Raw genomic sequence first — 25,000 nt, forward strand, 5'->3', positions numbered from 1 at the left:
GGAAGATGTGGCTGATATTTAAAGATAGGGAGACAAAGGTAAAGAGAAAGCAAAATTAGCTATGATGGCAAGTCAATTCCCATGACAGTAATTGCACTCTTCTAAACATTTTACTGATAAAATCCATTGTAATACATTATGTGCAAGAATAAAAATAACAAAGCACAAATTTATTGATAACAAAATACCAAAGCTCAGAGTTCAGATAACAAGGACTAGAATGCAGAAGATTGGTTCCTCAAAAGCTAGGAATTAGCTTCTCTCTGACTCTTTCTTCAATACTGTCAAAATATTTCATCTTCATCAGGAGTATTCTGGCTTTTTCGAAATCACCTTCAAGTACAAGGAAAGGAGAGACGATGACGGAGATGTCGCCAATTGTGGTCAAATACAACGTCGTTGAATCCAGGTAATAAACATACCATTAAATTAAATGATGAAAGCTTACCTCTTTCAAATGCATCACCCAATTGTTGTGTAAGCTCAGAGAGTTTGTCTGCATTGCAACACAGGAAAAAAATGGAGTTTTTATTTTTATTTTCCATCGTGCGATTCATTATTTAAAAAAAAAAAAAGAAGAGCGTTTCACCAAAAAATAAATGGCAAGAAGAATTAAAAATAACTAGAACGTCCATATATAACTGCGAGCAGTTCTGCCGGGTACCAAACGACGCCCGTGCCAATGACGATGGCATCCCACACCACCCGTTACAATGACCGCGCCATCCCATGCTGCATATTCAAATGATGATGTCATCCCATGCCACCCATTGCGATCACGATGCCGTCCAATTTAGTCATTTTTAATAAAACTATATTTCTCATGGCTAGTCCATCCCAAGAACCACCACTTCTAACTGTGAGCGCTTACAAAAATGAGAGCCACGAGGAATAAAGTTTGTTAAGTATGTCATAGTTCACGTGGGGTGGCAGCCATATTGGATAGAAGGAAAAAGTTTTGAAATGTTTTTCCCTGGAACCACTCCACGAATTGAAGTGAAACTTGAAATATATCATCGCTACCCATGCGGAAAAAGGTGTGATCACAATGACATCACAGGTCACGTGGTTTGGCAGTCATATTGGATTGAAAGAAAACCTCTAAAAATTATTTCCTCTGAAACCACTGAACCGATGAAGCTTTAGTTATCAAACTTTTATCGTCATGGGTACTCGATGGTATACCTAAAGTTTCGCATCGATTGATTTAGCGGTTAGACAGAAGGAGGTTTTTTTTAAAGGTTTTAGCTTTGATCCAATAGAGCCCTCCGACCACATGACCTGTGACGTTTTAGTCATCAAACTTTATTTATCATGGTTAGTTGATCATATGCAGAGTGGCCACAAAGTCCCTATGCACGTAGTCAGAATTTATCTGAATGCTTCTCTCCATTCTCTGCATAAATTTTAATTTTTCTCCATGTTCTTCTGGACATGTTCTTCCATGTTGAGGGTTGGAGGTCATAAAAGCCTGACAGCTGTTTTGAAGTCTTCAATGGTCAAGAATCAGCTATCCTGCTATCTTCAGCTTTACTACTAAGAATCAGCTGTCCTGCTATCTTCAGCTATCCTGCTATTTTCAACTTTACTACTAAGAATCAGCTGTCCTGCTATCTTCAGCTATCTTTTCAGCAATCCTGCAACAAGATGGTGTACCATTATATTATGCTCTCACAGTTAGAGAATATCTCGATGACTAATTCAGTGGATAAAGGATTGGACGTGGATCTGAGATAGTGTTTGTTTATATTTTCATTTATGGATGCTTTGTGACAGTTATGTGATTTTCCCTGGTGTATCGGCTTCGATGTCCGTCAGCACACAAAATTACCGTGCTCCCCCTATCGTCTTGGGTCACTCACCTGCATTTTTCCCCATTTATTATCTTGCCAAAACGAAGTTTTTGCAAGATATGTTAGTCAGCTTGTATGTTTTTTTTTTTTTTTGTCTGTAATCACGTATAAAAAAAATTCTGCAGAGCACAGTTATCAATGGAAATTTTTGTAACTTCGCATATCAGAGTCCTATAGAGGTCCCTTTCAGCGCATAAAATTTTGAAGGTCAAGGTCAAAGGTCAAGGTCACTTTGTCGCAAGTCAGGGGAGTCGACGAAACCCTTATTTTTTGAGTAATTTTGATCGGATCGTCTTCAAACTTCATGGGAATATAGTTCATGGTCTGGCGCTCAGCTGATTAATTTTTGGTGGTGATTGGCCTTGACCTTCATATGTTTTTTATTTTTGTTTGTCTGTAATCACGTATAAATCACTCAGCAGAGCACAGTTATCATTGGAAATTTTTGTAACTTCGCATATCAGAGGACTATAGAGGTCCCTTTCAGCACATAAAATTTTGAAGGTCAAGGTCAAAGGTCAAGGTCACTTTGTCGCAAATCAGGGGAATCGACAAAACCCTTATTTTTTGAGTAATTTTGATCGGATAGTCTTCAAACTTCATGGGAATATAGTTCACGGTCTGGCACTCAGCTGATTAATGTTTGGTGGCGATTGGCCTTGACCTTCATGGTTAGCGCCTTAGGTCAAACATATTTGACCCCAAGGTCAAATTTTCAAGTTTTAGGAACCATATCGTGTAGTACCTCAAATTGAACACCTCGATGAGTGCTTTCTAGATATGTCAAGCTTGAGACATTATGACGTCATTTGGTGACGTTATGAGGAAAACGCATATTTTTCATGATTTCTCTGTAGAACGATTCTCATCGGAATCTCTCGTAGGCAGATATTCCTCAAGGAGTCGCTCCTGGTGGATAGCAGCTCTATTCACCTCAGTGTGACCTTAAAGAAGTCACATGTGGTCACCTTTTGGCAAGATACGGTTTTTATTTATATTTTCATTCTTGGATGTTGTCCAACGATTTTGTGAATTTTTCTGGTGTACCAGCTTCGATGTCCATCGGCTCACAATATTTCAGCTTTCTACGTCACCTGGAAGGTGCTAATCTTTAATATCAGTCAGTGGTTAGAAAGATATATCTTAGCAGTCTTACCTCCAGCAATGTTCCCAATTTTAGTCACATCGTCTTCACAGGAACCAGCATCTAATTCTTCGTTCAACTTCATTACTTCCAGTAAAAATTCAGAATCAGCATCACCATTGCCATTTTCAATTGACAACCCATTTAGTTCCAACTGAAAAACAGCAATCAGAAAAACATTAACAACACTAAAATGTCCATAAACATTATAAAATATATACCAGACACACACAGCACCAATCATGGAACTTTTTTTTTCTCTCTCTGTCATTTCCTTGCAAATTGGCTGGAGCAACCTGCACGTCTAGTTTGGCTGAACGAAAACAAAATTATGTAACAGTGAGCTTGCAAAGTAAACAACACAATAGATTTTAACAGTCATAATCTATAATAGACTGCATTTTTAAAGCCAATAAGAAGGGCATTTTTTTTTTCAGGCATACATCTGTCTCCAAAATCATATATGCAATCGGCATCTGACAAAGAGTTTTAGAAAAACATTGGCAGCACAGGACTCTTTTATCAAGAAAAGTCTGGCTTGTGCTCCTGTGCTATCAGGTTGCCCTGCAGCCTTTGGCACCAGCCCTGTGTGGCCAAGCAATAGGATTTCTCACGGACCGATTGTTCTCGATAAGAATGCTAAATTTGGGACCACTGGTGAAAACCCTGGCAGACATAAAACTGCCCAGTTTGACACTAACTTTGAAAGTCAGCTTGGCAATGAGATCTCTCCAAAAGATACCTCCAATGATGGTGAAGCCCAACAGCTTAAGGGTAGAAAAGTAGAAAACTACTCTTCCAGAGTAGAAAAGTTGGTTGGCTTTTATTTTTGTTTACATGGTTGAGGCTCAGGGAAGAGCTAAAGCAGAATCGAGCAGAACAAGATGGAAGGCGAAAAAAGCAACAGCAGACTAGAAGTGAGAGTGAGGTCAAGAGGAGGACGAGGAGAACACATGGGGTACACAAGCTGCAGACAAGCTGAACAAAACACAACAAGAGGAAGGAGAACGTGGGGATGAAACATAAAAGGAACAAACCAATTGCCAAACTAAAATATAGGACCACCTGTTCTGAATCTCACCTGGATCAGGAGCAACACACTCAAACCCCCTGCAGATCCCCTTGGACCCTGAATTATGTCATGCCATGAACAAACTTTTAATCCGGTTTTCCCTGTCAATAAAAACACTTTCATTAAAATTTTATGGAGACAGCAAACAAGTACATTTTTGATAAGCTTGTGGCATCATGAATATGAAAATCAATGTTTACATTTGCGCAGATGCCTGCATAGTCGCTATTCTGGATTTTCAAAATGGCCACCATAAAATAGGAATTTCCAAATATGTCAGCTTGTAATTGACATAGAAACTTCATTCTAAATGCTAATCCTATGGTTCCAGGACTAAGGAATCCAACGCTTATGTCAAATTAGTGATTATGAACACCAAAAATCAAGAAAAGAAGACGTTTGTGAAATTATGTTTGTATTTTCATGAGAAAATGCACACTCAAATTATTGGTAATGACAACAGCATACGTTTCGACGTATTTCCTATCTCAGTTTGACACATCATCATCACTCTCTGTATCATATTCAATATTACAGTCTGCATCGTTTTCGCATTCTCTGCCTTGCAAGTATAGTTCTTTGCAAGGCAAGTTATCCCTTCTACGTGAACATTTCTGTGTAGAACAGTTGGTTTTGCAGTGGCATCTGACCAACTCGACGATGATTTGTGGGGCAGGAGGAACCTTTGTGGTGACTGGCAGTATTTGGCCACTTTTGTCCTGATAGTAACCAAATTTCAGGGGGTCAAAAGGCTGCTGCTGCATAACATTAGCTTGGCACCATACTCTGTTTTGTTTGTAACCACACACGTTGGATGTGTTCCTCAACTGCACCGAGTATAGAAAGTAAGTTGTTGCTTTCAGTTCAGTGTTTACAAAACAGATACCACCTTAGATAAGGGATACTTGCTATGTGAATACCCTTGGGACAGTAGGTTGAGCACACAAATTTGGCCAATATGTCTCAACTCCTGTGTTAGGTCACCTTCCTCTGGTAGTTTCATCAGTGCTCTGACCAAGTGCATAATTTCAGTTTTCATATACTGTTGAAACCATTTTGTTTTGACTATTCCTGAGAATTTTCCAACATTGTCTGCTCCAGTGAATGCATAGAATACAGGTACAGCTTGTGCCTTTTCTTTGCCCAAAGCTCTCCAGATTGGCTCTATTTCGAATGTACCTGATACCATCAAAATAGATGTCTTTTTGCAGAGCTTGTCATAGTTTGCCACAGCCAGAACCAAGATGTCAGTATCAGGAGTGAAGAATACCAGCTGTGCATCAGGACACTGCTGTGATGCCTCCATGTGTCAGCCTTCTCATGATTGTTGTCTTCAAAGTGCATGTTTTTGTTGCTTTTGGTATGACCTGATGCTGATGTGAAGACCAACTGAGGTGAGATTTTGTTTTAATCAAAGGTTGCTTTGGCGAGATAGTCTGTCAAATCTGCTTTCATTTTTTCGTGCGATAGAAACCGTGCCAGTGGGATGTGTTTGATGTTCATGTCATCTGCAACCTAATACTGTATAGGAGCTTTTCCTTGTTATCGTCTCTCTCTAGTTTCCTCCTTTAGTGAGTCAGGTTTGTATGTATTGAAGACCATGATGACCTCACTGAACCCTGCTGCTAAGCTCACGGGCCAGTCATTAAAACACTGGGCTAGATATTTGACTGTGCTGATTGTCCTTGATTTATTTGTCATCTTCTGGACAAGCACCATTCCATCAACAATGGCGATCTTTTGATTTGATGACGATGATACAGGACCTCTGTCATCATCCTGCTCTTTGGCCACTAGAGCTTCTGTCTGTTCCTGGGTTTCCTCTGTTTTTGCCAGCTTCTCAAGGTTGTGCATCCACTTGGACTTGTCAGTGCATGGCAGCATTAAGCCATCTGGTGCAAATGGTGCTCTCAGAGTCAATGTGAACTCATAGTTGCCAACTGCATTCTTCTGATCGATGTCCCTGCTCGACCTGGTGAGAACCATCAGCCCACCATCGAGATATTTGGTCTCTTTTAGGTCAACTGTCTGGTCACGGAATTTGAAAGTTTGTTTCTTGCTGCCAAACATGTACATCTTAGTGTCTGGCAACCAGTGAAAAAGCAAACAACACCACCACCATTGATACGTTCAGTGACATAATCATCATAAAGCCTCTGTCCGGTGTTATCCATGTTCAAGATTTGTGGAACAAACTCTTGTCGTGCACATGCATGTGCGATGAAATTGTATAGCTGATCACCTTAAACAGCAAAGGGATTCACATCGCTCAGTATTGCAGCCTTGATTTTGTCAACAGCTTAATGTTCGTTTCTGACAGCAGTGGGTCATGCATCATGATGTTCCTCTGGTTTGTTTACTTGAAGCCGAAACTGTCCTTTAAACTCTGTGGAGAGGCACAACATCTTTGGAGAAGCTAACAAAAACCACTGCCGAGCATTTGCATTAATGGAAATGCCAATGAGGCCAGAATGAACACCTTGTTCAGATGTTCGCAGGCATTGTCTGCACCTTTTGAGATGAACGGAATCTCACAGTTGGTGACAGATACATTTCCATCTTGAAGTTCTCGCCATGTTGCCGGATGGCTCGTCTTCATTTTGTGCATGTCGGCAATGTACCATGGCCAGAGGCGTTTGCATTTTATTCGATCCATTCTGAAAAACAGCTTGCTGAGTGCTTCTCCAGCCTCCAGAGGGAGAACGAGATCAGCTTTTCTGGATGCTTCAACAAAGAACAAGATGGTTTCAACCCGGTGGAGGTAATTCATCAATGACTTGAACATAGCATTAGATGATTTCTGAGTTTCCCACTTCTTCAGCTGTTGAATGACATCTTCGCTGGTCAAGACTTGAAGCAGTTGAGTGTTAGCAATTCTGATGCATACTGCTCCATCACTTGTCCCAGAATCTGCATTTCCGCAGGCCTCCTGTAATTCATTTGCTGGTTTCGAGCAGATTTCTTTCAGTTGTGGCATCTCTGTGAAGAACTGTTCTCGAGCAAATTCACACAGAGCCATCCAAGTGTGGATGTGTGCACAGAGTGCTCTGTTGTAGTGGCCACACTTGAGAATCTGTTTTTGGTGTTCATAATCATCAATTTGACATAAGCTTTGGATTCCTTGCGCATGGAAACATCAGTTTAGCATTTATAAAGAAGTTTCTATATCAATAACAAGCTGAGATATTTGAAAACAATTATTTTATGGTGGCCATTTTGAAAATCCAAAATGGTGGCTACGCAGGCATCTGCACAAATGTAAACATTGATTTTCATATTCCTGATGCCACAAGCTTCTCAAAAATGTGCTGGATTGCTAATCTCCATAAATTTTTCACAAAAATAGTTGTGAATTCGCGCCCGCCGGCGTGCGAATGGCTACGTAACTCGAATCGCAGCACGTCGCCCACTGGACGGACAATTCAGTCGTGACCCTCTCGGAACAATGCCGGGAGCTAGTCACGGGTGGGGGTTTAACCTCACCACGATCGTGCCAATTGCCCACCCGCGCAGGATAGGGTTGCTCGCCAAATTCGATCTACCTAAGTACCTGCGCGAATGGTCGACCGGGCGATCGTACCACGCCACAGGCCGACTCCGGACACGAACCGCTTTAACGGTCCGTTCCGTGCTACAGTGATAACCGAGCGGTGTTATCGTCGGCCTCGACGGTTCCGATTACTTACCGAGATGTTGCACCCACTACGAACCCCTTACGTGAAACAGGATGGAGATTCAAATGGAGAAAAGATGGAGCGAAACGGGCACAGTTCAACAAGCAAGCATTTTATTCCGTGGCACACGAAAGCACGTATATACAGCCATACAGAAGCAAAATGCACATAAAGCAAATGTAAGAGTTAAAACCGACTACGCGCACACACGGCAACACTTATACAGTTTTACTTCACAGATGGTGCCAACACACATTTACACAAAAGCAAAAGAAAGAAGCCACCCTCACAGACAAGGAGGCAGACAGGCCTGTAGGTGAAAATGTGTGCGGGACCTAGAGGAGCGGCCAGGTCCGCGAGACCGGGGAGGTCTTACCCGCGTCCTCATGACGCGTTGGCAGGCAAGCCGCAAATGTGGCCGCACCGCTGTGCCCCGACTCCATGGCCCTTGGTGGGTTTCGTTGGCACGACGTTTGGGGTGGGGTGGGAACAGGGCCCCCTTTTGCACTATCTCAGCGCGGGGGAAAGGGGGAATTGTTGATGCCCTAGGGGAGGGGAATGGCTGGCAGGCTTGGGTCCCGCGACGAGACGAGCGATCCCCCACACCGCAGCCTCGTCGCCTGTGGTGTAGCCTGCGGGCATGCAGGGCGGGGCATGATGATGGGAGGAGGGGTCGGCGTGGTCATCGGGTCTGCGAGGGATACAAGGTGTGCGCGCCGCCTGAGGCGTTGTAGTAATGCTGGAGTTGCCCGGCTCGTGAGTGTGCTGAACACGTAATAAAGGAGAGCCGCGGGCAAAGTACGCCCGCGCTCGCGCTTGTGCAACACAGCCCGGCTCGACTGTTCCCCCGCATCGTGTCTGCCTGCTAAGCATCTTCTATCAGTACACCACAGTTGGCTGACGAGGATCTTCGGATCGGCGTGTGCAGGGCGGCAAATAACCCGTGCGGTTCCAGGCTACGGAGCCAAGGGTCTCGCCAGCACGAGCATGGCAGAAGGTCGGGGCACGGCGCACGGGCGTGTACCCATTTTCGGGGGAGATGAATTTGAGTTGTTTTCTGAACAGTTGGGTTTCTACTTTCGCGCGAATGATGTAGATGATGAAGAGAAACGCAAGGCGATCTTGCTCGAGATGAGAGAAGTCTTGCCAGAGAAGTCGTTGCATCTCACGCGGTTCCAGTTCGATCACCTCGCTAAGGGTGGCGAGGAGCGCGTTGCAGACTTCGTGGCACGGGTGAAGCATTCGGCTGTGCCTTGCAAGTTCACGACAGAGGAGCGTCCGGCACGGCTCAGAGATCGTTTTATTTCTGGTCTGCGAGACGCAAAGATGGTAGCAGCCATCCTGCGGTTGACAGACATCACATTCGACTCGGCAGTCGGGACTGCTTCGTCTGTCGAGCAGACACTCACGGATGTCCGCACCATCGCTGGCCAGGACGTAATGAGTAGCTCCAGCTGGGGCATGTCGGCTGATCCCGAGGTCCACGCGGTGACCGCGCAGGTGCCGCAGGTCGCGCAGCCCGGAGTCCGCGCGATGACTCAAGTGCCGCAGGTCGCACGCGCGCCTGGCGGTGCGGGGCGAGGGCGGGCACCGCAGCACGGTCGCACCGGGAGCGAAGTGGCTTTCCAGGGGTGCTGGGGGTGTGGGGGTCCGCACCTGCGACAAATGTGCCCGTATAAGAACACCGTGTGTTTGCATTGTCACAAGGTGGGACATTTGAAGCGTGTGTGTCGGATGGCGGGGGCCTCCGTTGGGGTCTTGGATGATGAGGTGCGGGAGGACCCCAGTGACCTGGAGATCGGCCTGCAACCCGGGCATGGCGATGCCGGCGGGCCGGAGCAGGAGATGCAACCACGGTTGAGTCTGTTTTCCGTTAGTTCGGACATGACGACGCCGTTCACGGTGGAGGTCGAAGTGAATGGCGAGCCGACCGTGTTTTGCGTGGACACCGGGGCTGCGGTGTCGGTCATGGGTTAGCAGGCAGCTCGTGGTCTTCACGGTGTTCGCCTGTGAAAGACGGCCTTGTAGCTGTACACGTACACCGGTGAAGCGATTGCACCGCTTGCGAGGGCCGACGTCTCAGTGCGCTACCGAGGTCGATGCGCCCGGCTGTCGGTGTTCGTGGTGCGAGGGGAGGGGCCCGCCCTTTTGGGTCGGGACTGGCTGGCGCACCTCGGGCTGGATCTCCGGTTCGTACCTCCAGGTGTGTCAATGCTCTCTTCGATGCCTTCGTCGAGTACCGAGGGCGAGGTTCTGGCGGCGGGAGCCGCGTCGATGCAACGGGAGCGGCCGTTCGTTGCTGCCTGCGGCGGTGATGTACGGTTCGGGAGCGGCGAGAGCCGTATCAGCTCTCGCGATGAGTTCCGGCGCTTCGGCAGCGTTCGTGAGGCAATGCGCGCCGGTGTTGCTCGGGCAGCTTCAACAGGTTGCGGTGAGCCCGTGGTGTTAAAGGAAGTCGCGAGTCACAACATCGAGTCGACAACCAAGAGACGGACTCGTGATGTGGGTTGTGGGTTGCTGTTCATTGCATATGTGTTTTTCCTTGCTATAGTGATGCAGTTTAACGTTGTTGAAATAAATGCCAGCAGTTCCCGTGTAAGAGTGGGTTTGGCGGAGATCAATCAATGGGATTTGTATTATGATCAATGTGATGTGGTGGCTTTGGGAGCGGTGGTGGCGAATAAAAAGGTTGGGTTGGCCTTCCATTGTCCCGGGCCGCGGGTAGTTGCTTTGTCATGTGTTGGGATTTTATCAAAAGAACGCGCTGTACGGGAAAATGAGTTTGCAATGGTTCAAATGATGTTCGTAGTGATTTATAACGAGCCTATGATTGAAGTGTGGTTTAAATGGAATTGCTACCGTCTAACTGCCGTGTGGGTCTCGGAGATCGACTCGGAGCCAAGACTGGTGCGCTGGTCGGCGTTACCCCCACCTCTGGTTGCGGGCGCAGCTCTCTGTGTTCGCTCAAGGTCGTTTAGACGGGCGTTGGCGTCTCATCTGATTGTGGTGCGTGGGTTGTTTTGGAGCATTGGATGCGTCCAGCCAGCGGCGCTGTTCAGCGCCCCCATCCAAGGTCAATCGAGGCTGGCGCTGGCGCCACGGCTTCCAGACAGCAGGCTTCCGGCCTCGGAATGTTTATCTGCGTCAGGTTTGCCTGGGGGAGGTGGGCCGGAGGCGTTTGATGGTGCCAGGGGAGGTTTGCTCGGAAGATCGCCACGGCCTCGCCGAGGGCCATGTCAGCATGAGCCGCCTGGGGGCGTTTCCGCTGTGTAGGGCTGCTGTGCTTTTCGCCTTGCTGCTTCATATCGGTAACGCGGCCAGAGTTTGGGAGGTGCTGTGTGCACCTCCGTCTTCGGAACCTGGCCGTGGCAGCTCCATTAGCTCGCTTTCACGCATTATATGATGTGATGTGCTGTTATACTTCGCTGTTTTCATTTTTTGTGCCTTGTCTACTATTATACCGTAGTCCTTCGTGTTGTTTATGCTTATTATGATGGTGATCATTTAATAATCATAGTTTTAGGAGGGAGGAGTGTGGTGTAGCCTGCGGGCATGCAGGGCGGGGCATGATGATGGGAGGAGGGGTCGGCGTGGTCATCGGGTCTGCGAGGGATATAAGGTGTGCGCGCCGCCTGAGGCGTTGTAGTAATGCTGGAGTCGCCCGGCTCGTGAGTGTGCTGAACACGTAATAAATGAGAGCCGCGGGCAAAGTACGCCCGCGCTCGCACTTGTGCAACACAGCCCGGCTCGACTGTTCCCCCGCATCGTGTCTGCCTGCTAAGCATCTTCTATCAGTACACCACATCGCCGACTGCAGTCCTTCCTGCCTCGGACCCGAGCTCCCTTGCTTGCAGTTCCACCACGCGCACTCGACTCCACTCCGCCAACGCAACGCTCCTTTCCCCCCAAGAGCAACCTCTTGACGACACTCTCCAAGCAACTCCAAAACCCAACTCGCTTGATTCGCCTTGCGCTCGCCTTTTTATAGGTGGCAGGAGCAGCCAATATGCAAACCTTAGGATCAGAACGCGATTGGAGGTGGGGCCACGCCGCCCCCCCTCTCCCCAGTCAGCCATTGGTCGGGCAAAAATGGGCGTGAACCTCTCCTGATCCTCAAATTTGCATATACGGACTTCACATACACACGCTTGGAGGCGGGGCCAAGCTGCCCCGCGCTCGCCAATTGGACGGAGGAGAAGTGGGCGTGAAGAGTTTCTGATCCGAATTTTCCCCTCGGAAAGGCTGCCATTCGCGCTCGCGGCTCGGTGCGTTCGGCACCAATCGCCGAACGGGCCCGAGACAGCCCGACGTTCAGTGTTCACAGGTGGTGCGGGAATGGCCGTGGAAGCGATGATGTGGGATGAATTCGTGAAGGTAAAGGCGAAGGTGGTGGAGGGTCTTCTGTGGTGAGGGTTGGCGTTGTGGTTGTTTTCTGCGGGTTGGAGCGTGGTTGTAGTTGGTGACGATGGCTGGCGTGGTGGTTAAGGTGGTTGTTGTGTGATGGCGGTTGAGACGTGGTTGGTTCAAAATAACGATAGAAAAGAAAAAATGGCCTACTCAAAGCATCGCAGCCCGGATGAATCACATAAATTCCCTCTATACAACGGGTTTGGGCTAACTACACATGTACCTATGGAGATATCTCACCTGAGGGCCCTTTATGGTGTAATGCGAATTTCCACAACCGTAACAATACATAATTAACCAGATTACTTGGAACATCAAGGGTGGTGAAGGTTGTGGTCAAGTTTCATTGAAATTCTGTATGTAGTTTGGAGAAGAGAGAAAATATCTATTGGGGGGGGGGTCAGAACACCCCCCCCACCCTCGTAGACTCCCTTAATGAGCGCAGATTTTGATGCAATCAATAAACTTTGGTACATCATGGGTGAACAATATTGTGATCAACTTTCATCAAAATTGTGTGTGTAGTTTCCAAGAAAAGAGCAAATACCTTTTTTCAAATACCTGACTAAAGTCGAGGTGAGCTAAAAATGGAGAGGTGAATGAGAGGGTGGGGGGGGGATCACAATAACTTGGGAAAAAAAATAGTTCTCAGGAATGGGATCATTTGAGGTAGAAGACATCATGAGCATGGGTGGGGGGGGTGACCTGAGGCAGTGACAGGACAGAGCGTAGCCTTGGTGGGGGGGGGTGGGTCGACACCGGCTAGGCATCTCCCTCACCAGGGTCCTCAAAGGCCCTGGCCCGTTGTCCTCCCCTCTCCACACTCAAACACATTTCTGCCATTGACCACGATGACGCAATCACCGGGGACTAACGTTCCAAACCACCGGAGTGGACGTCCCCTGGCACTGACCCAGTGTTCGGATCCAGACCACCAGATCTGCGCTGCTGGCATGGCGGGCAAGAAGTGCAGTGCCCAATGAAATTGTTTGGCCGGCAGCATCTAGCACGCAACGACCCAGTGGTTAACCACACACGGCTCGGCCAACCCAGGTTAGGGGTCTGAGGTTGCCGGCAGAATACCCATCGCCGACCCCAACAGTCTCCTCTAAGGAGGCCATGCCGCATGCAGTGGATCGCAGGCACCGTGGAGATATTCTGGGGGAGGGGAGTAGGACCCGTCAACAGGGTACCCCTTTCTAGGGCAGAGTAGCACCGCACACCCCATAGGAGGGACCCGTCCCCACGAGCCTGACTGTACCACGGACCGGTCACTGCATGCAGTAGACCGGTCAATGTGAGGCGGGCCGCCGCTCGAGACACAGGACAGCAGAGGGTGGATTAGTGGTGAACAGCTGTCTTGAAGGCCTGAAGGCAAGAATGGGACTGAACAGACTGGGGAAGTTGGTTCCAAAGGTGAGAGAAAAAGAGTAAATGAGTGGAGGTGAGCAGTGAGCCTGGATTTTGTGAGTTTAAGAAGAGCATTACGAGCAGACCATACGTGCCATGCAGAAACATGGGAGGGACAGAGCCAACAGAGGGCATTGGGTGCAGGACCAATAGGGAGGTGGTAGAATACAGAGGCCACCAATCTGTCTGCGATACAAAAGTACCAGGCCTAGACACTGAGCCTCATCACGGGAGATCCCATTGATTTTGAGGGCCTTGCTTTCCACGTAATCAAGATGGGCGAGGTGTGAGGAAGGGGGACGAGCACATAAGAGCAATACTCAATCAATCTGAGAATAAAGGCTTTGTAGGTTGTCAAAAGTTCAAATTGGCCAAGGAAAGGCCTTGCACAATGGAGGATACCCAGTCGGTGGCTGCCTTTGGAGGCCATCTTAGAAACATGGTTTGCCAACAGTTTGAGTGATTTCGCCTCTTCAAGTGCTTTGTTTCGGAAATAGATGGGAGGGTTTGCCAGATGGCCTTTCGGAGTGACAGAGTGAGTGTGGTATTTGTCAGGAGTGAAAGACATATGCCAAGTGTTGAAGCAGCTCCTGATTCTACTAAGGTATGAAGAGAGGGCAGAGGCTGCTTCCTGCCTGTCTGAAGGATGAGAGATACAGCAGAGGGTGGATTAATCAGTAAAGGGATAAACAGGATTTTCCAGGGAATCAGAAAGATCACTGATGAAGATGAATGTTGTGATATACACCAGGGCTTTCCTTCCCTTGCCTGTAAGTTACTTATCATTACAATTAGAAGGTACAAAGAGAAGGTACAAATTAGACAAAAATGTTATGTGAAGACTAAAAGTTTGCAAAACATAACTAGAGAAATGTGAATCACAATATAAAAGTTGCAAAAAAATTGAGAGACTATGACGATGAGATAGTCACTTTTCTGGACAGGATTATTACTGCAAAGTTGGATATAGAGTGGGTAGTTTTAATAGGACAGTGGAAGTGTAACTACAGGAAGATGGGGAAAGTTTGAATTACCCAAATTTCTCCAAATCTGCTTAATCAACCAAATTTTGTAAATGTTTAACAAGTTATTATAATCATCCCATTTGGCACAGAATAAAATAGTATAAAAGACTCATTTTTCTCTTTGCTCAGCCATTTCATTGAAGCCAACAAAATGATAATTGCATATTCATGCCAACCTTTGCTCCAATAATGTATGTGCAGTCACTGAGCAGGTCAAGGCAATCATACAAGTGCTTTACGGTGGGTTGCCAGAGCGGAAAACTGCAGTGTGAAGATGTGAGCAAAATGAGAATAGAACCAAATAAGGTGATCCAAGCTCAGTTGTTATTTTTTTTTTTAAATAAAATAGGATGTTGGATGCTAAAAAAATACTAATGAAATTTTTTTTTTAAAGAAAAGAAAAAGATATTTACAAATAGGTGTACATAAGGTTTTTTTAATGCCTCAACTGACGAAGTCGCCGGTCGCATTATGTTTCCGAGTTGTCTATCCATGCCAATTTTCTCCGTTTTCTCTGCAACTGCTTATCTGATTAACAATAAGTTTTCACCATAGGTGCGACTACTCATGTAGCATGTTTTAATGATGATTATATCATATGTTACATGGTGTGGTAGCCATGTTGGAAAAAAAAGGAAGGGGGAAAAAAAAAAAACTTTGGACCTCTATTTCTGATACCCACCTGAACTTCATGGAAAAAAATTGAAACTTCGCACATGTCAAGTACTCCCCATGGGAAACAAGTGTGATTTTTGATGATATCATAGATGGCTTGGTTATGACGTCATAATTGCATACATAAAATGCTTTATCCGATCAGCATGAAAAATTTTGAGTGTCATTTCGAGCTAAATTGTATCGGGGGGGGGGGGGGGAATTGATGATGTCATTCGTGACGTAGTTCGGCAGTTTTTTATTTTTTTTTACATAAAAACCTTCAAAAACCTCTTCTCTGAAATGGCTGAACAGATCGAGGCGAAATTTTACAGGTATGATCACCTATCCATGAGGAACAAAAAGTTCTCCACTGATGTAGTCATTGGTCACATGGTTTTTATGATTTTTTTTTATGTGGGTGAAGCTTTTTTTTTTTTAAAGAACAAACCTGTAAAAAAAACTCCATAATGGCTTGACAGATCGTGGGGAAACTTCACCCACATGTTCCCCAAGCCTCGGGATGCTTGGGTATTCACAAATAATTAATGTCACATAGTCTGGCAGCCACGTTGGAATAAACGAAAAGTCACAATTATGATCTAATACTCATGGGTAATAGACATTTTAAATTTCAACCTGATCGGATGCATGATCTGGCAGCCAGAATTATTTAATATTTTGAATCTGGGTTCAGGGATTGAAATAAAACTTGGTACAAGTATGCATAATGATATAATAATGTGGGCGGTGGCATATCTGGCGATATCATGACGTCGAAGAGTGCTCTTCCAGTTTTAAGGCAACTTCAGTGGTGGAGGTAACGAGAACGGTACTTAGGAGAGCTCGTCTCTCCACCAAGCTGAACAGTTTACATTCTGTATCCCACTGATAGGCCGAATCTGGATCAGGACCTGAACCAAAATCAAATCTGTTTGTACTCATCACCTATCCAACTCATCCACCAAGTTTTGTCTGAGCCCGTCCTTAACTTTTTTAATATCATGCTGCATATCATTTTTTGCCCCATCTCTCAATGGTGAAGAATCACTTAAAAACTCCAGGACCTGGATCCAAATATTCACCAAAATCGAATAAATTGTTCCTTGTCATTCAACCAACCTGTCCACAAAGCTTCATCCAAATCTGTCCGTAACTTTTTGAGATATACTGCTTCCAGTCAAATGGACAAACAGTGGTGAACACACAACCTCTGTCCACCTCCGGTGGCAGAGGTAACTTTAAGTGAGAAGAATAAGAAAAAAAAAATGCTCTCACTCATGTTGACTGATGTGTTCTGCATCGTTTGTTTTGTATCTTGTTCTTTGTTGCTCATCATCTTTTTGTTTTGTGCATCTTTCTGCCACAGTGCATTGCTAATACCACTTTTACCTTTCACAAATCAAGTTCACTGACAAAATGAGGCATTTTTACCCCTCAAAGTATGAACCTTTCAAATAGTGAATTTATAATTTTCAATTTTCTTTGAAATGCTTAATGGTTAGGGTGACGGGCTTGGGATCCTCGGGTCCCGAGTTCAAATCCTGCTCGGCCATTGAAATAATACCAGGTGGGGTTGACTCAGCCTGTCATCCTTCTGAGGTCGGCAAAATGAGTACCAGCTCGCTGGGATGACCCGGCGTGTGCCCGTTTAGAATAGGTTCACCGTATCCCTGCATGTCATAAGAGGTGGCTGAAGGGTTGGCGTCAGGAAGGGCATCCGGCCATTAAAAAAAAAAAAATCATTGCCTCAAAAAGGGAGCCATGATAGAAGATTGTCATGGGACCCATAAGGCTAACCCCTGCTCTTGCAGGAAGAAATGGCCTTAAAGTGTGTGTGTGTGTGTGTGTGTGTGTGTGTGTGTGTGTGTGTGTGTGTGTGTGTGTGTGTGTGTGTGTGTGTGTGTGTGTGTGTGTGTGTGTGTGTGTGTGTGTGTGTGTGTGTCTTCTTTGAAATATTTACCTTCTCAAGCCTTGCTGCAGCCACATTTGCATTGCAATACCCATAACCTTGTTAGCTGGGTAGTTGCTTTCAAGCACCACAATCAAATCAGACTACAATGAGCATGCCATCAGGTCAAAAAGCAATAAAAGTTTACCGAGTAATAAACACGACGCTAAGAGACGACAAGCTAAAAGACTGTCGTCAACCTACATCAAAACAAGAGGGCTTTTGACACCCACCAAAGGCAAAAACATTTCACTCTGAGAAGGACAATAGTTTTGCCTTCTGGAGCCCGATTTTTTTAAAGTGGGAGTTATTTTTTTGTCGACAACGTCGAGGTTCGTTTCAGAGCTAACAAACAGAATGTATAACAAAGGTTGCAGGAGACAAAAATGGTGGGAGAGGGAAGGACAAAACAGTGGGGAACAGAGACATCAGGAGATCTGTGGAAGGGAGAGGGATGGGGCGGGGAACATGGGGTAAACAAGATGGACACCACAGGGATTTTTAGGAAGAAAAACAGAGAATTTGAAGGAGGTGAGTTTGGGGTGCATTAACGGGGGTACAAAAGATCATGGTTTTGCATGGGGGAAGATAAGAGGTGGTGGTGAGTTCAGGGTTATGCCGACTTTGCTGAGTTTACAAAGCTCTCATTCAAACGAAATGATGTTGCATCAAACAAAACCTGTTGTCACTTCAAGTTCAATGTTTAGATAACAACGGAAAATACTTTGAAACTAAATTAAGTCCCGAGAAAAGATTTCCAAGCAATTTTCCTTGAGAGGAAGTGTCGGCAGATCACAGGATTATAATGAGCGACAGTGAGCAACCTTTCATGCTCGGTGTGCTGGTATCATGGAGAGGTCTCAAAAGAGGAAACGTTAAAAAAAATCCCATCACTCATCACTCGATCATCACCTACATGCTTATAATATCTCTCACAACATCTGAGTAACCTTTGCAGGATGCAAAAAAAAAAAAAAAAGATTTGCCATCTTATTTTGACAAAGTGCCAAAATTGCTGTAATGAACCAATCGAACCATTTGAGAGAAAAATACATCTCAAAGTCAAGTAAAACACAATCAACACACTATTGATTCAAGACTATTCTCCAATGGAAGATGCAGGCAATGAAGAAAACAACATTTCAATGAGGAAGTTGGAAACATCTTCAAAAAAATAAAATAAAATTAATTCAAGGACAGAGTCAATGTAATGGGTGGAGACGAAGATGTAGTGGGCCCTTTCAACACAACTAAAAACCCACCAGAATTTTGAGGAAACCAAGAGGATATGTGAGAATCAGTACTGCTGGCTCATCATGAAAGCTAAAATTTATACAACAATGCAAAACACAACAATGAGGCTAATCATTACCTTGACAGTTTTGTGTCCCATCCTCCATATGAGACAAATACAAACGGAGATTAAAAAAATTAAAAAATCATCCATTACATTGCAACCCAGACAGTTACATGTGTTTGGCCTGTATGACATTTACGTCTGAGCATGTAACAAAAGGTGCAGGCCACCCAAGACCAAATACCACACACTGCATCAGTCAGATGTCGACAAATATCCTTGCAATGAGAAAATTTGTTTGCATGGTTTTATGGGCTCCATGATTAAACACTCCACAAAAGGAAACTAGATATATATATATATATATATATATATATATATATATATATATATATATATATATATATATATATATATATATATATATATATATATATATATATATATATATATATATAACAGAAAAAAATTTCCTTTAATATACTGGACATCAGCAAACACAATGGTTTAAGCAGGTGCATTAGGATGTGTCTGTGCTAAAGAGAAAGCAATGGCTCATGACATTGTTTAAGCTTCAGCATTCACAGGCAGCATGGTTTAAACCAAAGCTTGAGCAAAAACAGAACCACCTTCCGGCTGGCGCCACCGCCACCGCTGAAGTATCCGCCAGCTGGCTCGTGTCTTCAAGCCAGCTATTCAACATCTCACATCGTCCCCCATCCAAAACTAGGATCATTTCTACCCCCGTTAATAAACCCTCTCCACACCTCCCCAAGCTCAAGTATTTTCACATTCACTGTTTTTCCTTCCTGAGAGTTTGCTTCTATCCATCATCGTATTCACCCTTTGCATTATATCATGTTATCATGGGGAAACAATTGGGCACAGCCAGCAAGGGACTATTTGAATAAGAAAGTAAGAGAGAAAAGGGAATAGAAGAGAAAAGAGAATAGAAGAGAAAGAGAAAGAGAAAAAAAAAGAGAAGAGAAGAGGAGACACCAAAAAAAAAAAATCAAGTAATGTGGTTGTGTTTGGAAGGGTTAGTGGGTGTAATAAAGATCGTGAGTGAGGATGAGGATGACATAAGGTGGCAGTGCACTGCCTGCTTGAAGCACTGGAGAGAAAAAGTGAGATTGAACAGACTGTGGAGGTCTAAAAATACAATGGAACAAATAACAAGAAAAAAAAAGGAAGAAGAGGGCGAGGGAGCAGGGGGAAATCCGGTAACATGGAAACCTGGTAAAAAGTGGATGTGGGGAAGGTTAAATGATGGTAGAAACGTTGGATCACAGGTATGGATAGAGGAATACCTGAAATGGTGGTGAACAGCTATCTTGAAGCACTGGAGGGGATTGGATTGAACCGACAAATTCAATTCCACAGGTGAGTAAAATTTAAAAAAAAAGAACTAATAAGTCGAGGTGAGCAGAGAGTCTGGATTTTGGGAGTTTCACCAGAAGAAGATTGCAAGCACTCTGTGTGCATCCTGCAGAAACATGTATGGGAAGAGGGGGGGGGGGAGAGAGAGAGCACGGAAAGGGCAGGTCGAGAAAGACCAGAAGGGAAGCGGTAGAAGACAGACAGACCACATATCTGTTTGCAATGTGAAAGTGATAGGCCCAGAGACTCAGGTTCACAGTGGAAGATACTCATGACTTTGAAGGATTTTGCTTTGACAGTCAGGATGAGCAACGTTTGAGGCAGGGGCACCAGCCAAAAGGGAGAGAAGTACTCCATCAAGTTGAGGATGAAGGCCTTGTAGGTAGATAAAAGTGAAGATAGGCCAAGGAAAGACTTTGCATGAGAAGGATGCCCAGTCGTCACCTGGCTATGGAGGTCAACTTCGATATATGGTTTTCCAAAGAAACATCATGGCTGATAGTGAAGCCAAAAAGTATGAATGACTGAACTTCAAGAGGATTGTAAAGGAAGTAGATGGGAGGGTTCGCAAGACGGTCGTTTTGGAGAGACGCAAGAGTGTGACATTTGTCAGGATTGAACGACATATCCCAAGTGTCAGAGCAGCTGGTGATTCTATCATGGTCTGCAGATAGAGAGGAGAGGCTGCTGCTTGCCTATCTGAAAGATGAGGGATGCTACAGCAGAAGGTGGATTCATTAGGAAAGAGATAAATAGGATTTTCCCAGAGTCAGACAGATAGTTGATGAAGATTAGGAATAGGACTGGGCCTATGACACTGCATTGGGCCTTGTATTGGTTCTAATGTGGGCAAGATGGGAAGCAGTAGTGAATTGCGATGTTGGCTGGGAGAGGCTTGGCCCAAGTCTTTCACGAACCGGCTGGCAAGGTCTGAAGTAGGACTAAGGTTAAGGCAGGAATTTATAATTTGTTCAGGATGCCGCCGATAACTCAACTACTCTTCATGAATGCACCGTGGAATCTTTAAAGTCCATCAACTAATACTGGCAGACAGGACGCCAACTCAACATCCATCCGAGAAATGGCGCACATTGACGAATCACCTTGCCTGTGAAACGCCGGGATGACAGCTGGGTCGGGATTCAAACTCAGGCGAGACAGCTTAGAGGAGTGTGTGCATTGCTCAAATCCATCCTGCCAGCCCCTGTGTCAATATCATCATAATGCCATAATCACTGGACGGAATTGACCTATCAATTTGTAGTAAGAATAATTTTGATGAAAAATATAACTTTGATGACAGAGGCTGGAGGCAGGATTGCAGGAAGATATATCAACAACCTAAGGTATACTGATGATACCACTCTGTTGGCAGAAAATAAGAGGACTCGATGAAACTGCTGCAGACAGTGAAGAAGGAAAGTGAAAAGGCAAGTCTTTATTTAAACCTCAAAAATATTAAATCTTGTCAACTGCGAAGATCGACGTGTTCAGAAGGGGTGTGTTCCATTACCAATCAGCTTTTAGAACACTCACCAAAATGACTCGCTTGATTTTAAGCACTTTAAGCAAGCACTCCACAAAATGGTTGACAAGCGATAGCAAGCTGATTGGTGATGGAACACACCCCCAAAGGATGGGATAAAGGCTGCAACCAAACGGTCTCTGCCAGAGCTTCGGAAAGGAGTGCAGGATAGGGATGTTTGGAGACGTCTGATCATGAATGTCACCAGAAGTTGCTCACAACTCAACCGAACTGGATAACTGGTTATAGGAGTACCAATCGGTGTGTGGACCAGTGACTGTTAGCCTATACACCGCCCATGCGTAAGTACGTCAAATTTTCTCAAAATTTCCCGCTGGTGAGTATAAAACAACGCTAATGAACCTTATGAATATGGTTATGCATCAAATAAAGGTCATAGATGGTGCGTAAAGGTGTTGGTGGCAATATCACACTTGAAACCATGGCCGGGAGAGGCCCCAAGATATGTTAAAAACAATTAATATAGTCTTATACTGTATAATCTCAGCATAACTCGAAAAATCGAACAGACAATGGGATTCATCATTCATGCGTAAAGACTCATGTAAGCAGCTTTGTGAGCTAAAGATCGCTGCCCCTTCCCGAGAGGCCTGGGAAGTCGAGACTGCATCCCCCTCAGAAGAATGGAGAGATAAGTATATAATGCCTTAACCATGTCGAGTTTCCTCCAGAATTCTTCCAGTATAATAGTGACTGTTTAAAAATGTAACTCAACATCAAAAAAAACACCTCAACATGGAATTTGTGCAAGGCGCAAACCCCTCTTGGGGAGGGAGGGGAGTTAAATCGCCACAACCTCAGTCAGGTTCTTCTTCTCCTCTTCTCCAATGGCTTGATTTCCAATCATCAATTTGGTTTCAGACCAGGTCACTCTACCCTGGATATGCTGCTTCTGCTCTCCCATCAATGGATGGAGGTCCTCAATGCCAGACAGGAAATCCGAGCCGTATCCCTGGACATATCACGTGCTTTTGACACAGTCTGGCACCCTGCCCTACTCACCAAACTCTCTTCCCATGGTATTCAAGGCCATCTCCACTCATGGCTCGCAGACTTCCTCTCCTGTCACAGTCACCGTGTGGCCCGAAATGGAGTTCTTTCATTCCCTCTTCCTGTGCAGGCTGGAGTTCCTCAAGGTAGCGTTCTGGGCCCTGTTCTTTTTCTGGTTTTCATCAATGATCTCTCGGACTCTCTGGAAAATCCTCTATTTCTCTTTGCCGACGACTCCACCCTCTGCCGTACCATCTGTCATCCCTCAGACCGACAAGCAGCAGCTTCTTCGCTCACTGCAGATCTGGATAAAATCACAAACTGGTCCAACACGTGGAACATGTCTTTCAATCCAGACAAATCTCACACTCTCACTATGTCTTTTCGAAAGGACCGTTTACAAAACCCCCCCATCCACTTTCTCAACAATCCTCTGGAAGAAGTCTTTTCTTTCAAGCTTCTAGGTCTCACTATCTGCCATGACCTTTCCTGGGAAAGTCACATTTTGAACCTCGCCTCAAAAGCCAATCGCCGACTGGGAATCCTCCGTCGTGCTAAGTCCTTCCTCGGCCCTCTTGAGCTCCTGACCACTTACAAAGCTTTTGTCCGTAGCCTGATGGAGTACTGCTCTCCCCTCTGGGCTGGTGCTCCTGCCTCCCACCTTTCTCGGCTTCACGCTGTCGAAACCAGGGCTTTTAAGATCATCGGCATTTCCCGCATTGAAGCTGAGTCTTTGGGCCTCTCACTCAATCACCGCAGGTTGGTCGGTGGTCTTTGTCTTCTACCGACTCCTCTCCAGCCTTGCCCCCCCCTGCTCTCTCTGCGATTTGTCCCCACCACATTTCCACAGGGCGCTCAAGGTCCGCCAACAACCCCCTTCTGGTAAAACTACCAAAATCACGAATCACTGCTCATCTTCACTCTTTGATTCCTCTTTTTTCCCGCCTTTGGAATAAACTTCCTCACTCTATTCTTTCCCATTCTTCCCTCCAGGCTTTCAAAACAGCTGTTCACCACCACCTCTTATCTTCCCCCATCCAAATCCTCGATCTTTTCTACCCCCGATAATCCACCCAAGCCCACTTCCTTCATTTCTCCTGCTTTCCTTCCTGAAAGTCCCTGAAATGTCCATCTTCTCTTCGCCATGTTCCCCGTCCCATCCCCATCCCTCTCCCTTCCACAGTTCACCTAATGTGTCTGTTCCCCACTGTTTTGTCCCTTCCACTCCCGCCCCTCTTGTCTCATGCCTCCTTGCTGTGAGTTGTGTGTTAGCTCTCATACGAGCCTCGACCAAGGTATACCAAAAAAAAAAAAAAAAGTGACCCTTAGTCCTCCTGTCAAGATTGGTTGAGATTGGATAAGTAACGACCGAATGTATCGCGGTCAAATAAACAGACAGACCGACCGACAAACACCGAATTACGTATTTTAACAAGATTGCTTCGTGATAACTTGTTTCCATGCATTCCTGCACTTACCATGTAAATTCCTCGGGATAAGGGTTTCAGTAAAGTGTCGTATGCCTTATTGACGAGACCAGAATGTTGTTGAGAAAACGTTTGCTCCAACTGAAAAAGAGAGAAATGACCAAGAAAGTTGGAAACAGTTTAAAGGTTATGCACATTGCATTCTGTAATCTTTAATAAAAGGGTTTGCAGAATCAAATATTGAGAAACCGTCATGGAAATTTTCAAACATGTTGTTTTTCTGCACTTTAACATTGTACCGAAAATACAAAGCCACACAATCGATGTCACCATATAGTTCAGGTGTTAAGCATTATCAAGTGCTGAACAGTACAATGCAATTTGGTTTACAAGACAAGAAATTTTAGAACTCATGATTAAAAACATTTTTTTTACTGTAAACTTTTGTGATTAACAATATAAAATACCAGCTGAGACATATGTACACTCAACTCTGAGCTGTCTAACCTGGGTTCAAATCTCGACACAGCTAAAGGCTGTCACTCTGGTGTTTCACAGGCAGAGAAATACATACGCAAGTGCGTGCACCGTCCCACCGATGGACATTAAACCGGACGTCTAGTCTACTAGCATTAGTTTGTGGATGCTGAACATTTCACGGGCTATTGCCGGCAACCATTGGCATCTCCCGCAATGAAGCTTCTCAAAACCTGGTCTTGCTCTACTGTCACTGTCACACTCTCACTCTCACTCTCTCCTTTTCTCGAGGTCATCTGCCATCTGCTTGGAAATCAGCAAACATTACCAATCTGCATAAAAAAGATGCAACGACAGACCAAAAATCCTTCCTCTTCTCCAATGGCCTGATTTCAAACCATAAATTTGGATTTAGACCAGGTCACTCAATCCTGAACATGCTACTTCTGCTTTTCCAACAATGGATGGAGGTTCTAAATGTCAAACATGAAATCAGAGCCATCTCCCAAGATATACCGTGACCATTCAATATGGTCTGGCATCCCACATTGCTCACCAAACTCTCTTCTTCTGGTATCCAAGCCAATCTCCACTCATGGCTCACAGACTTCCTCTCCTGTCAGTCAACACATGGCTCTTAATGTCTGTGTCTGTCTCTCTCTCTCTCTCTCTGTGTCTCTCTCTCTCTGTGTG

At 45.3% G+C, this 25,000-nt stretch overlaps 1 protein-coding gene across 3 annotated transcripts in view; it reads right to left on the minus strand.

Moving 5' to 3' along the window:
* HSCB (HscB mitochondrial iron-sulfur cluster cochaperone) overlaps window positions 1-25,000 on the minus strand; it is a 61,343-nt gene that overhangs the window by 266 nt on the left and 36,077 nt on the right. For 2 of the 3 annotated variants that reach the window (XM_085879905.1, XM_085879903.1), the window contains 4 exons: window positions 23,882-23,971; window positions 3,010-3,151; window positions 449-496; window positions 1-333 (listed from right to left, as the gene is read on the minus strand). The exon at window positions 1-333 is cut by the window's left edge and continues 266 nt beyond it. In XM_085879905.1, coding sequence (XP_085736031.1) covers window positions 239-333; window positions 449-496; window positions 3,010-3,151; window positions 23,882-23,971 — 375 coding nt within the window. In that variant the 3' untranslated portion in view covers window positions 1-238. The remainder of the gene's footprint in view (window positions 334-448; window positions 497-3,009; window positions 3,152-23,881; window positions 23,972-25,000) is intronic. The other variant, XM_085879904.1, reaches the window with a different exon arrangement.

The sequence above is a fragment of the Eptatretus burgeri genome, chromosome 4, assembly GCF_056783735.1.
Source record: "Eptatretus burgeri isolate ZD-2024b chromosome 4, Ebu_testis_v1, whole genome shotgun sequence".
Classification (NCBI taxonomy): Eukaryota; Metazoa; Chordata; class Myxini; order Myxiniformes; family Myxinidae; genus Eptatretus; species Eptatretus burgeri.